Source organism: Sitophilus oryzae, unplaced genomic scaffold, assembly GCF_002938485.1.
Source record: "Sitophilus oryzae breed Bouriz unplaced genomic scaffold, Soryzae_2.0 scaffold_810_pilon_pilon, whole genome shotgun sequence".
NCBI classification, from domain to species: Eukaryota; Metazoa; Arthropoda; class Insecta; order Coleoptera; family Curculionidae; genus Sitophilus; species Sitophilus oryzae.
The window spans coordinates 5059342-5073740 of record NW_022147429.1 but is presented as its reverse complement, the minus strand read 5'-3'; the positions used below and the strand labels follow the sequence as shown (position 1 = coordinate 5073740).

General features: G+C 32.7%; 1 protein-coding gene across 1 annotated transcript in view; it reads left to right on the top strand.

Annotated features, from left to right (window-relative positions):
* The window catches only part of LOC115889092 (sodium/calcium exchanger 1), a 342486-nt gene extending 331739 nt beyond the window's left edge, over positions 1-10747 (top strand). The window contains exon 7 of the mRNA XM_030909008.1: positions 10072-10747. Within this exon, the coding sequence (XP_030764868.1) occupies positions 10072-10276 (205 nt within the window). The 3' untranslated portion in view covers positions 10277-10747. The remainder of the gene's footprint in view (positions 1-10071) is intronic.
* Positions 10748-14399: the final 3652 nt, after the last annotated feature.

The following is a 14399-nucleotide window of genomic DNA, read 5'->3' as shown; positions in this document are numbered from 1 at the left end:
CAAAATGTTACACTACTTTTAAAAAAAATTATACAAAATTTCACCCCCAGTTTTACCCTCATTGGAACTTAATTTTGGAAAATTGCTTATAACTGTTCAATTTCGCTACTTAACTGACCTCTGTGCAAAATTTCATATTTCTAGAACCATTCGAACAATTTTTTGTACAGGGTGGGCTAAATTGGACGCTTTTAAAGGGAAACACCCTTTTCTATGGGAGATAGACGAAATCAAATATCGGTGTCTGGAGCTCAATTTTTATCAAAAATATGATGGCGAAACCCGCACATCGATATCTGTTACCGTTTTAGAGTTACGGGTGTTTTTCAAAAATGTACACTTTTAACAAATCTCTGTAACTTTTTGGTTATGGAAAATTTTGTATTTTTGTGAAAATATTTTCAATGCATTTTTTTTATATATTTATAAAAAAAAATTATAAATATTAATAATATATAATAAAACAGGCTTCGATTATGTTCAAAAGCGCCACGGTGTGTCAAATCACTAAAGCTTCCACAAGAGCGTTCTTAAAATTATAATATTCTTTGGTATCAATTATATTCTCATTCAAGCGCAGTTTTAGGGGACGGGTAAGGGGGGTAATTACCCCCCCCCTCTGACCGATCAAACTTCAAAGAAAATAATTTTTTGCATGAAACAAATAATTTTTTACGCGTAAAAATAGTTTTTATGTGTAACGAATAGTTTTACACAAAAACATATGTTTTTTATAGGCAAAAAACTACTTTTTATGTGGAAATTATTTTTTACGCGTAAAAAAATATATTTTTTAATTCATTACTTTTTCAACATCTTAAGCTACACTTTTTCAAATATGTCCTTCAAATCCTTCAATTTAATAGCTAATAGTAAGAAGTTTCACTTGAAATTTACGCACGTAGTGCACAAACAATTTTTTACATACAAAACCGTCCTTGTTCTCACCTTTCTGAATTAAGTTCTTTAATATTATTTTATTTGAGTATTTATGGGACCTAAAATATATATATAAAGATTATTATATTCTAAGAAATCTAAATACATTTTACTGGATCCAGGCCAATATTTGCTACAAACATATATCTTATGCAGATTTAAAGCGATATGATCTAACCGAACGGATGGGGAATAAATATTAACACTAGAATTGAAGTGGAATCTTTAGATTGGTCTGGAGCAAGTTTGCGGGGATTAACTGAACTGGAAGCGTTTGGAGTTGCAAAGTTTGGCACAGACAGGAGATAAAGGAAGGACATAGCAGTAGCTAACTAATTTGCCATCTACATTGTTCAATATTTTTATTTCGAAAGATTAATTGAGTATCTGCTGGAGTTATTGGGATTAGAATATTAGAAAATAAATAAAATTATTGTTGTTATTAAAATTTTATTGTTCAGAATAAAATAATTACAAACGTTTTTTTTTAAACTATTTACTCAACTAACTTACTTATTTTTGTCATGACAACATCTAGTTACATTTTTCAATGTTGCCAACAACCTATAATAATAAAACTATGTATATATAACTAAAACTTTCACTGTTGCCAACAATTTACCATTGTTAAATTACATATTCAACACTCCCCCTCAATGGCAAATGCTTGAAAATGTATTGATTCTAATAACATTTTATTTTAACATTCTAAATCAACCCCGGACAATTCTTCTGATGTAACCACTTTTCTTGCATTCATAACATTTTATATTCGATGTTGTAGCCAATGCCATAACTCCTTCTCCTCGTTTATTTCTTTCTTCCTCAATTAAGAATCTGGACGTTAGTTCTTTTAGTGTTTGCTTATTGATTCCCAGGCAGAAACAAAGTATCTGGTAACGACATTAAGATTTTTATGATTACCATTTTGTCACCTAACTCTTCACCTAACTAAGCCAAATTACTTTTAATTTTTTCAAGCTTGGATATAAACTGTGCAACATTTCCATTGCTGAACTCTAATTTAAAAAAATTCTGTTGTAACAGGTGAACACTAACCTGCGACTTATGTGCGACTCATAATATATCGATTTCAGTTTTTCCACATATCTGATGGTATTCGACAAGAAAGTATATGTGTTAAAGGCTTCCCTTCCATCCTTACAGCAATTATTTCTTGAGCTGTAGCTTCTTTTGTGTCCCACTATGTTGCTTCTATATAATTATTGGTCTTGGATTCTCTCCAGTTACGATTTCAAATAATCCCTTCGATTTTATTATCTGTGTTTGGAATTTGCACGTTGTCCAATTCTTAGTGACTCATTTGCCACTACCCGATCCATTATTCTGACTTTTTCTTTACATGTGCAGTACGTTGTATTTCCAACCCAGTAGAAACAAACACTGGTTTTTAAAAAGACCACTATACAAGAGCCCCTTTTTATACTTTTGCCAACGCCGACTGCCAACTGAATTTTTCGTTAAACACAACTTTTCCCGAACTTATGCCCGTTTGGGCCGATAACCTATTTTTATTAAAGTTTTATTGTTCAGAATCTTTGATTCAGAATAAAGTATTTACAAACGAAAGAAAAACGTATTTACTCAACTACCTTATTTATTTTTGTCATGACAACATCTAGTTACATTTCTCAATGTTGCCACCCTATAATAATAAAACTATATATAACTACAACTTCCACTGTTGCCACCAATTTACCATTGTTAAATTACATATTCAACAAAAATAATAAAATAAATACAATAAATACCTATTAAGAACCTATGCTCTAATATTATGATGACTTTTGTATGCCTTTAGGGAATTGAAACAAAGATAGTGAAGAACAGAACAAGTAACAATGCAAAATCAGGCAATTGCCAAAGTACCTTAACTTTTCATCCTACACTCAGATGCAAAAAAAAGGCAACGGAGAAATTTTTGGTCAATTTTAAAGTGTTATATTTCTGTTATTTTTAGACCTATTTTAAACTAAGTTTTTTAAAAACTTTAGTATTTAGCATATTATACAGCGCTAATCGAGGGGTTAGGTGTCCGGTGGCGTAGAGGTACAGGCTCTCATCTACCAATCTCAAGGTGTAGGTTTGATTCCCACACCCGGCATTTTATCAGCCGACTATTTTTATTAAAATAAAAATAGTTTGGGTACCTAGGTCGACTCAGCCTTAAATGAGTACTTGGGATTCACAATCCTGAGGTAATAATAGGCGGTTGAAGCGTAGTGCTAGCCACATTACCTTCCTTTGTATACCGAACGGCTCTAGTATAGCAAACTGTACCTTGCTACTCCCAAGGTGTTAAACGCTATATATACGGGAGCTATTATTATTATATTATACAGGGTTAATCGAGGGGTTGTTTTTTTGCCCTAAGTTTAAGACACCCTGTGCAGTAATTTCGTGTGTGAATTTTCCTAAAATATAATTTTACGATCAGAAAAAAAATGCTCAGGAGACATGGTTCTGACTGCAAAATTATATTTTAGGAAAATTCACAAACGAAATTACAAGGTGTTTTAAAGTTAGGGTAAAAAAACACTTGACATTAGACTGATTTTGCATTGTTACTTGTTCAGTTTTAATTTAAAAATAGATGTAATTTTTCTTAAATTACTTAAAATTGGCTTGTCCAAAATTGTTCAAATTTGGCATGAGTATTCAGCATAGGCAGACTTTTAAAAATATATTTCGACTTAGTTGTAAAATTAATAGGGGAGGCAATTTTTGAATCGTTCAATATTTGCATGGGATTTCCTATGTGTCTAACGACCCGGTATACTATTTGTGGTAATACGTATTAAAACTTACTTAAAAGCCCAATAATGTATAATCTTGTAGTGTAACAACCCAAATTCGTCAACAAAGTTGAAGAGGTAATATTTTGGCCAACTGTATAACAAGAAATTTAAAAGAAAGAAGGGAACCTACGTTGTGTTAAATATTTTTTTTATTGTGATTACCTCGGATGCGCCTCGACAAAAGCAATATTTTGGGAAATTTGAGGAGAATAGGTTATGTAAATAAAACGCTGAATTTGTAAATAGCCCTACTCATTTTATTAAATGAAATAAATGGAGTACCGTACTCTGCCTGGAATTCACATGTAGAAGAGCACGGCAGAGAAAACCATGATCACTATTCCAGAAAATCTAACTATGCTGTCCTAAACTTTAATAAAAGAGAAATAATAATAATATAGAAACTGTCCTCATACCTAGGTTTATAGTTTAATACATTCAAAATATGCCACATCTATATCGTTCAAAACTGAAGAAAGTTAGTTTAACGGGTCCCCACCCGCAGATATAAAGTTCCTGGTTGCGGAGATCGACGCTAAAGTTGAAGTTCTGGTGCAAATATCTTTAGATCATAAGTTATTATATTTATTGTTTCTGGTTGCTCTTTTGCGAGCTAAGATATTCGCCGATGCACTCCGCCGAAGGCCCTTGTTCTCACAAACCACAAACATCGGCACGAAGGAACAGTAAACGATTTTATTTAGATTACTTTTAAACTGAAATTATTTACAGCATAAATATATTCCATTAAATGCATACATATATGTTATATATTTGCTTTGTCAGATCCTTACTCTAAGGTCAGATCAAATAAATAAAGAAATGCTTTAGAACAGAATTACAACAAGAAAACAAAATAATATGATTTAGTTAACATTAGTTAAATAATGAGAAAACATTCTATTAATACGCAAGTAGCTCCGACCGAACCCCACAATCCTCGCAGGGAAGACTGGGAGACGGCCAAGCTAGTAATAACAGAACAAAAACTGAAATGGGCTACTGACACCTTTCAGCCTTATAAAACAGCAGGAATAGATGGGATTTTTCCTGCCCTTCTAAAGAAGGGTGAGCAAATAGCTACACACCATCTATTAAACATTACAAGAAGCAGCTTAGCGATGGGATATATACCAACCATCTGGAGAAGAGCGAAAGTAATCTTCATACCCAAAATAGGCAAAACTGACTGGGCTAACCCCAAATCATTTAGGCCTATTAGTCTCACATCGTTCATATTAAAAACGATGGAGAAAGTAGTGGACAACCATATTAGAGTAAATCTTCTAAAGGTTAAACTACTGCACGATAGTCAGCATGCATATAGAGCGGGCAGATCCACAGAAACTGCTCTGTACCAGTTAACTGAGCTAATACAGGCAAGCCTGGATAGCCAAGAAACAGCACTTTGTGCCTTCTTGGACATTGCAGGGGCGTTTGACAATATACCTCACAAGGTGGTCAAGCGATCTCTTGAAACAAGAGGGGTGAACAATACGATAATCCACTGGTTTTGGGAAATGCTCTCAACACGAACAGCAGAAGCTGAGATAGGTACCAAAACTGTGGTTGTTAAAACAACGCAAGGAACTCCACAAGGTGGAGTGACCTCCCCCCTACGGTGGAGCTTGGTAGTGGATGAACTACTGGAAAAATTAACTCTAGCGGGAATACACTGCATAGGGTATGCAGATGACATAGTCATGATTGCACGGGGGAAACATGAAGGCACCCTGTGTGATATTATCCAAAGAGGACTCCGCATCACTGAGAGATGGTGCAGGGCCGTCGGGCTGAGTATCAACTCAGATAAAACCGCGGTAGTGCCATTCACCAGAAAGCGAAGTTTGAAAAACTTGAAAGGAATCCATCTAGATGGAAAGGAAATACTGCCATCACAGGAAGTGAAATATCTAGGAATAACACTGGATAGTAAACTTCTCTGGAACAGGCATATTAAGAACATTACCAGCAAAGCCACAAAGGCTCTCATGATATGCAGAAGACTGGCGGGAAATAGGTGGGGCTGCGCTGGATGTATACCATGATAGTAAGACCCATGATTACATATGGAGCAGTTGCTTGGTATACAAAACTAGAGCAACGTACAGCAAGGCAAAACCTGTGCAAAGTACAGAGACTGGCATGTATTTGTATCACAGGTACCATGAGAACATGTCCAACAGCAGCAATGGAGGTCATTTTAGACCTAACACCACTGCACATTGTCGTCGGTAGTTATGCCAATGCGACAATGATTAGAATGGTCATAGACGGAAACAGTACTGGGAGAATTTTTAGTCAGGGGCTTGAAACACCCTCAAAAAGAAAATTCCACTTCTCCAACTCCCAGTGGATTACATACCAAGAATTTACAATTTTGAGAAACACCTCACTGTAGTATTGAGTAATAAAAAGGATTGGAAGGAAGAAACGCTTACTCAGCATAGGATATAGCATAACGTGGTATACTGATGCTTTCAAAATCAAAGCCGGGACAGGGATAGGGGAATTTGGACCGAAAACCAAATACTCCGAACCAATGGGCACCTACCCCAACATCCTTCAGGCAGAAATTTACGCTATCGAAAGATGCGTACACTTTATCTTAGATAGGAACTATCGAAAACAGGAAATTGCCATCCCATCCGATAGTCATGCAGCACTAAACGCGCTCAACTCAGTAACCATCAATTCGAAGTTGGTCAAAAGAATGCCTAGAGAAGCTCAACAAGTTGGGCAAAGAAAATAAAGTCCTCCTACTCTGGGTGCCTGCTCACCAAGGGATAGAAGGCAATGAAAAAGCAAATGATCTAGCTAGGAAAGGAGCGAACACTCCACTAACTGGACCAGAACCGTTCTGTTTTCCAAGCGGAAACCAGCTGAAAGCGGAACTGAAGAATCTGGAAGACTCCATCCGTAACTTGGAATGGGTGTCCTCCAACGGTCTAAGACACTACGACCGAGAAAAATCAAAGGTTTTCCTTGATTTAAGTAAAAACAATCTTCGGATTGTCACGGGGTTCCTAACAGGACACTGTCTCCTCAACGAACACCTCAGTAGGCTGAAGCTGAGAAACAACGGCGAATGCAGATTCTGTGGGGAATATGGGGAAACGCCAGAACACCTCATCACTGAGTGCGCCGAGACGACGACCATTCGTGCCATGAACTTTGGTACGGCTGATGTCAAGGATGGAGAGCTGGCCTCTATGGAGCCGTCTCAGATACTGGCTTTTGTTAAAGCCTTGAGACTGTATGATGAGTTATAACTGGTTGTAGCTTAAGAAAGGGGAACACACAATAGATCTTTAAGGTCGCGGTGACTAACTCCCCTCCTAAACATTCTACATTCTACAATGAGAAAACATTTACTTTACCTTTAATAACATTCTTTGTCACAAAACTCAAGAACCAACATAATATCAATGCGTCTCGAATGGTAGTCTCAAAGCTATTATCTCACAACTATCCTAGTTTGTGAATAATATTTTAAAAATCAATAATTTTATTTATGTATACAGAGTGTCATAAAATTGAATGTTTTGAATTTAAAGAAATATGTCTGTTTTTAAATAGGCGGTTCATCTCATTACGTTTTAGAACACATTCATCACGTATAAAGAAAACTTTCGTCATTCCAGTAGACATAATAGGATTAAACAAATTCTAAAGCTTTCATTTTATTTTGTGTATATGAGCACCCAGATAATGAGTATTTTCATAATAATATCATTGGCAAGCTATAATTTTGGGCTTTTACAAAAACAAATTAAATACAAACTTAACAAAGGCACTAATTAATATTATTGTATTTAATGTTAATTAAATGTTTTTTTTGTAATCGTTTTTGTTAGAGTTTACGTTTATAGAACTTTCAAAATAATTTAGTTGTCAATATTAAATATTTTAATCTTTCGTTTGCGCGATTTATTTCAATTATGAACGGATATTTTATATATTTACGTTTACATTTTTAAAAAGATGATAAACATTACGAAAATATTTCGATTTATTTTTTAAATTTCGAAAAAATATAAATAATAATATGCATTGATAACTTATTAAATAAAAAATATTACAAATTACTTATCTTTAAAGGTTTATTTCCAATCGAATTGTCATATTACGATGACCAAATGGCAATCTATTATTCGATAACCTATCAGTCTACGACAGAGTTATAAATCACTAAAATCTATAACGAAAAAACGGATTTTTCGACATGTGGCTCCCTCATTCCGACTTATCGAATCTTTCTTTACCTCATCAAGAAGGAGAAGAAATTTTTCATTAAAGACATCGACAGCCTTTGTAGCTTTGTGCGTCATTTTCTTTTGTGGAAATCGACGAAGGGACTTTTCTCTTATTTCCTTCGTACGTATCTTCCTTAAAGCTTGATTTATATCAGTTTTGGAGGTAGGCCGTTGGTCAAGCTGATTGTTATATATGAAAAGATTTGATGAACCAAACCGAAACGAAAAGTAGACGAAAAAAGCTACAAAGGAGAATGAGCTTTTGTGAGGATCTTTTGCTTGACGAAAAACGCGTTTAGTTCGTGACGTGACATAAAATAATCGGAAATTAATTGTTTTCTGGTTTTCGCCTTTCACTAGGCATGTTGCCAATTATTTTACTACATTGGAACTTTTAATATATCATTTCTTAATTTCTTCTTTGAATATAGTATTGTTTTTTTTATTATGGATTGTCCCAATGTTATTTTATGATTACTGTCCTTAAATATTGAGTCTATCCCCCTTTTATTTTTTTTATTTTATTACTTTTCTCAATTTTTTTCTTAACCCGAGAGTAACAATTTGCACCAGTGCTACCCGATCGCACAAAGTAGACCTGTTCAGTGTTAAGTTTTAAAAACCTATTTCAAGTAATGATGACAACCGGTTTTTCAGTCGGTGTACCAGTGCAGGAGTTAGGCAGGGGTGTGTCTTAGCGCCTCTCCTATTCAACATATTCATGGCAGCGCTCCCCATTATAGTGGACAGCAAACTGCAGGAAAGAGGATTGCGCATTAGATACAGATACGACGACGGTCTGTTCAATATAAAAAGACTCAGGGCAAAAACAGGTACAAAATTCATCACAGAACTTCAATACGCTGATGACTGCGTTCTAGTTGCAAAAACGTTACACAAATTAAATCTTGAATACATAATACCTGGGCATACGAGGCTTTGAACCTTACGGTGAACATCGATAAAACTAAAATCATGTGCACTCCCCCGGAAGATCACAACAATGCTATAAAGATGGGGGAAGAACTACCGGAATATGTATGATATTAATGAAAAATATTTGGAAAAAATCGAAATAAAAATGAAACTTCTACACCCTGTATCTGCGAAACTAAGCATTTTAAGACATACATTTATACGAACTTTTATACTTATTTTTATCTGCAGAATATGCTGCCGAAGTTTCCGCAATACAGTTCGGACCACCCTGTTTCAGCCTTTCTATTTTTTTTAGTCTTTCTATTTTATTCAATAAAATATTAAAAATACAAGAACTGTCCCGAAATCAATACTTTAACAAATATTTACTTTAGCTTTACTATAAATTTAGTTACTTTGCTATACATATCGTAATCTTAAATCATACAGGATGTTAAAAATTCTACGGCAACATTCTAAGATACAAAATAATTTTTCTTCCTATTTTTAAATGGAACAATCTGTATATAATTTCTTTAATACATATGGAGAATGCATAAATGAATATATTTTAAAATTAGAGTATTTCAAAATTTTTAACGGTGTCACAGATATTTGCGGTTTAATAATTCATATAGCATTTTTCGCAGTAAATTTTTATCAAAGCCACCCAATGATTTTTCTCTTGTAATTTTACCGTTGAAAGAACCATATGAAATAATACCGCGAAAATATCTGCGAAACCGTTAAAAATTTTGAAATAATGTTTTATTATTTAAAAATGTTCATTTTTTGTATTAACCATCTATTAAAAAAATATAGAGTATTCTATTAAAGAAAAACGAATAAAAATTATTTTATATTTTAGAGTTAAGTTTAGCTTAGAATTATACACATCCTGTATTATTTAAGAATACGAAATTTATAAAAATACACATGAATGCACTAATCTTAAACAAAAATTGATTTTTGTACGAACTCGTAAATTTTCGTACGAATTTTCATCCAATGTAACCACCACCGCCTTATACTTCATTATTGGATGATTTCTGTTTTATAATTTATTATCCGTTCACTTTTTTCTTAATTTACTTTCTTGATGTCTGTTGATTGAAAAGAGTTCATCTTTTTTGTTACAGCTTAGCCTTCTCCGTAACGATATTCTGCACAGAAGCCGTGCTCGTCATCTTCATCTTGGTGATGAGAAGATCCAAGATCGTAGGCGGCGAATTGGGAGGACCGCAGTGCCTCAAATACCTCACGTCAAGCGCATTTTTCGCCTTGTGGGTCGTGTACCTAGTGATGTCGACGTTGGAGGCCTACGGTGTGATCCAAGGCTTTTAAAAGTACAAGGAAAAACGTTCTTAGTCGTTACGTTTGTGTGCTATATGAATTTTTATCGAGTTCCTTATTATAAGTATGTAGAGAAATGCACAAGCATCTATATCGGCCAGTGTTTCTGCACATCTTCAATACAGGCTTGGAAAATATGTATTTGAATATAGTATTGAATATATTCAATACTATATTCTTACGATTAATGTAAATCGAAGACTTTTATTTCAATTGGCGTTTTTAAGGAAAGTTTGTCATTATGGGAAACTACTAATTAGATTTTTATTATACCGCGTGTTTTTCAAAAGTCGCTGAACTCTATAAGTTTTTTTATTTATTTTTTCATGTAAAAGATGAGAGTTGGTTTTTTACTACACATGGTATAATATTAGAAATCATCAGAAATATCTTCTTTTGGTGGTAGATCTGGTCAAAAGAAACATATTTTCGCTTTGTCATTTTTAAATTCTTTCAAATAAATTGAAAATAACCTAGTTATTTATCTTTAGAAATTAAAAAAATGTAACATTTTGAGAGCCGCCGGTGATAACCGGCTATTAAGCGCTTTTCAATTTATTCGACGCACTGTGTTGCCAAATGGTTGCGAAGAAATATATGCAAAAACAAATCGCAAAGTCTATTGTGTGTATTCACAAATCGCAAAACTCCACACTATCCGAAAGGTTTTACAGCTTCTTTTAAAATTGTTTTATTATCATACAAAAAAAATAAAAACAACTTACCTACAACATAAACAAATCTTGAGAATTTACAAAGTATCTTTACAAAGTATCTTAGAAAATACATGTTTCGCTCAATCATTTTAAATATTTTGTTCCTTCGCCACCTTCTAGATATTTTTTAAGTATATGTACTAAAACTGTAAAAAGTATGTAGTATAACTGTAAAAATGTGGTTTGCGTAAAAATAATTAACGTGGTTTCTTTCTAGAATTCTTTTATTAGACATTGAGATTAGATATGATTAAAATTAATAGTCGTAATTTTTTGTGCAGAAATTTATAATTACAATGGATATAAATACGGACAATGTAGAAGGTGGCAACACTGCAATGTAATTTTACATACACCACACCATAGAGAAACTCTCAGGTGAATAAACAAGTGACAATAACAAGTTATTTAAAAATTCCCGGAAACTGTCAAGAAAAACAACTAATTTTCAACAACTTTTTTTCGCAAAGCATTGCTGCAACCTCATAGGTGTGTTTTTGGGATCGGAATTGTTATCGGATCAGTTGCACTTATTTTGGAGACACCCTGTATATATGACATAAATCAAGATTGATTGACGTATTCAATTATTTTCGGCCACTTCCGGAAATGACTACAACTTTTGCTTTTTAAATGGTACCTTCGATATTTTTATACTTTATTCGATAGATAATTCTGAATAGAATGACATCTCACATGTCAACTTTTGACATTTTTGCTTAAAAAATGTTATTTTTAATTTCAATCTCTATGTTCATAACGAAAATTTTACTATGTGGTACCAAACTATTCGTAAAAACATGACTTTTCCAAATATGCTAATAAGCCAACCTTGGTCTATTTGAAAAAAAATGAGTTATGATTAAAATTACAGTTTGGGCATCCGTTTAACCGAAACAGTCACGAAAAAGATTGGAAGATTAAAACTAATTTTCCAATGTTCATTATTAAAAATTAGTGGTTTTATTATAGTTTAGAGTCGAGAGTGAAATTTAAATACTATTTTTTTAAGCAAAGATGTCAAAAGTTGACATATGATGTCATTCTATTCTGAATGTCATTTTCTGTCAAATAAATTAAAATATACCGTTTTGACTGTTTAAAAATGAATAGTTGTAGTCATTTTCGGTGAAACAGAAAATGACCGTAACTACTTGAATACGTTAATTAATCCTGGTTTTTGTCGTTTGTTTTTCTAAAAAAATAAAGAAAAGTTATAGGGGCAAGCCACTTTTGAAAAACACATGCCATATTAAATAAAGATTCTTATCTGGGAGGTAGCCATGGCTCAACGGCACGTGTTTGATCTTCAGCCGACGCTGTTGCTTATTTATTTAAAGCAGTAGGTTTCGCGTACTTGTGAATACCTTATGACACATCACAAGTATATGCAAGATGTTGTTTAAGCTCTATAATACAGAGCATGACAGTCTAAGAGGAAATACTACTTGATTGACAGAAGAAGCACTGTTCGATTTGGATGTTTGTGCAAAAAATATGTCGTTATAAATGTTGAAAAACTTAGATGGCAGAAGAAATTTATATGTAGAGTATAGTTAAATGTAGGTAGGTATGCATTGTATGTATGCTTATTAACAAGCAGGAAATTGTACTTAAAATGTCAATATTTGATACAATATTTTATTTCACTAGGTCTATTTATTTTTCAAATGGTTCTTAATTTAGTATAGGTAAAAATAACAAATTTAGATTACATCTTTTAAGTCTCATCTACTTAGTATTGCTTCAGTGCTCCGAGAAAGTGTTCAAACATACTTACATATAACATTAAAGAGGACACTAACAATTTTTTATAAAGTTAGTTCACTGTTCCAAATATTGAAAACAGAGATGGTACACACATACAGATATTGATTATAAAGTGTGTTTATTGTGAATAATAATATATATTTTTTTAATGAGATAATTCCTGTATTTTATTTTACGAAAGCTATAAAATTGCTAAAAGACTCACAGTGATTTTTTAAATACTTTTCATTTTTTGGAAAAAAAATTCATTAAAATAATTATATGTATGTAAAAGATTATTATTAAAATAATAAACAAAATATTTTAATTAAATTTAATTAACATCCGATACAGCAGATTAAATTACTGTCGGATAATCATAATAATTAATGAAAATTTTAATACAAAATAGGGCCTCTATTTAATAAAACAGCGCTTTAGCTGTTATTTTCTTTTTAGGATTTATTTCTAAAAGCTATTTTATTTATACAGGGTGAGTCTTAAATAAGTGCAAATATTTTTAGTGGTGGTATATTTTTTTCGACCCCAGAAACACGTCTATGAGGTTTTTTTTTCGCGCTTTTTTTTAAAATTTGGAATTTTTTGAAAGAAATTTTGGAATTTATATCTTCATAATATGGTAACATAGGTAGTAGATTAAATTTACAAGAAAGAAAAACCAGAAAAGATCCAGCTCTTAAAATGTAAGTGAAAAATCAATTTTTTTGAATATTTCCAAAATATCTCGGTTAACTTAATTCTTAAAATATCTCGGTTATTTTGAACTTATTTGAAAAACGGTAAAGAAAAAATATGTTTCTTTTATCGATATCTACCAGCCCTAAAAATATTTGCACTTATTTAAGACTCATCCAGTATACCTATTTTGTAAAGTAGTCAATATACAGGATGATTCTCTAACAAGCAATAGATTCACAAAAGTTCCTGCGGTCTTTTTTTATTTAAGAAACGTTTATACAGCGTGTTTGAAATTTAAGACATATACAGCATGTCGTTTATTTACTGACTGAACACTACCCCAAACTGAAATAAAACTCGTTTGGAACATTTCTAGTTTTTTTCTTGATGGTAATTGGCTTACAGTCCTGTCCTTTCAACTTGTGAATATTTGTCCAATTTTTTCATTAGAAATTCGAAATTTGGCACTCTTATGTAACATAATGCCTTTACGACTCACATTTTATAATTATTGATGAAGTCATACCGATGTAGTCATGGTAACTGCATGGTCTGGATTGTAACGTGTAAGACAGTGAGTTGGGTTGATACATTTCTTCTGTGTGATATTGCCGAATTTTGCATCAAAATTTCAAACTGCACAAGTATGCGTTTATGAAAAATTTTGCATCTAGAGTTGGAACTTTATTTTTATTTAAGATTATAAATATTTAACTAAAATATTACATAATCTTCTTTTCAGTAGTATACATGAAAGTTTTTAAAGAGTTTATTTTTTTCTACACACAATTTACTACAAACGTAAAAACCGGCAACAACGTATGCCGCTTTTTATTTTGTCTCTCTGTCTGTTAACCGGTCATCTATATTTATCTGTCACATGCATTAAAATACAGACCATGCAGATGAAATGACCAGACCTAGTATATCAAGTATGAACTCTTTTAAAT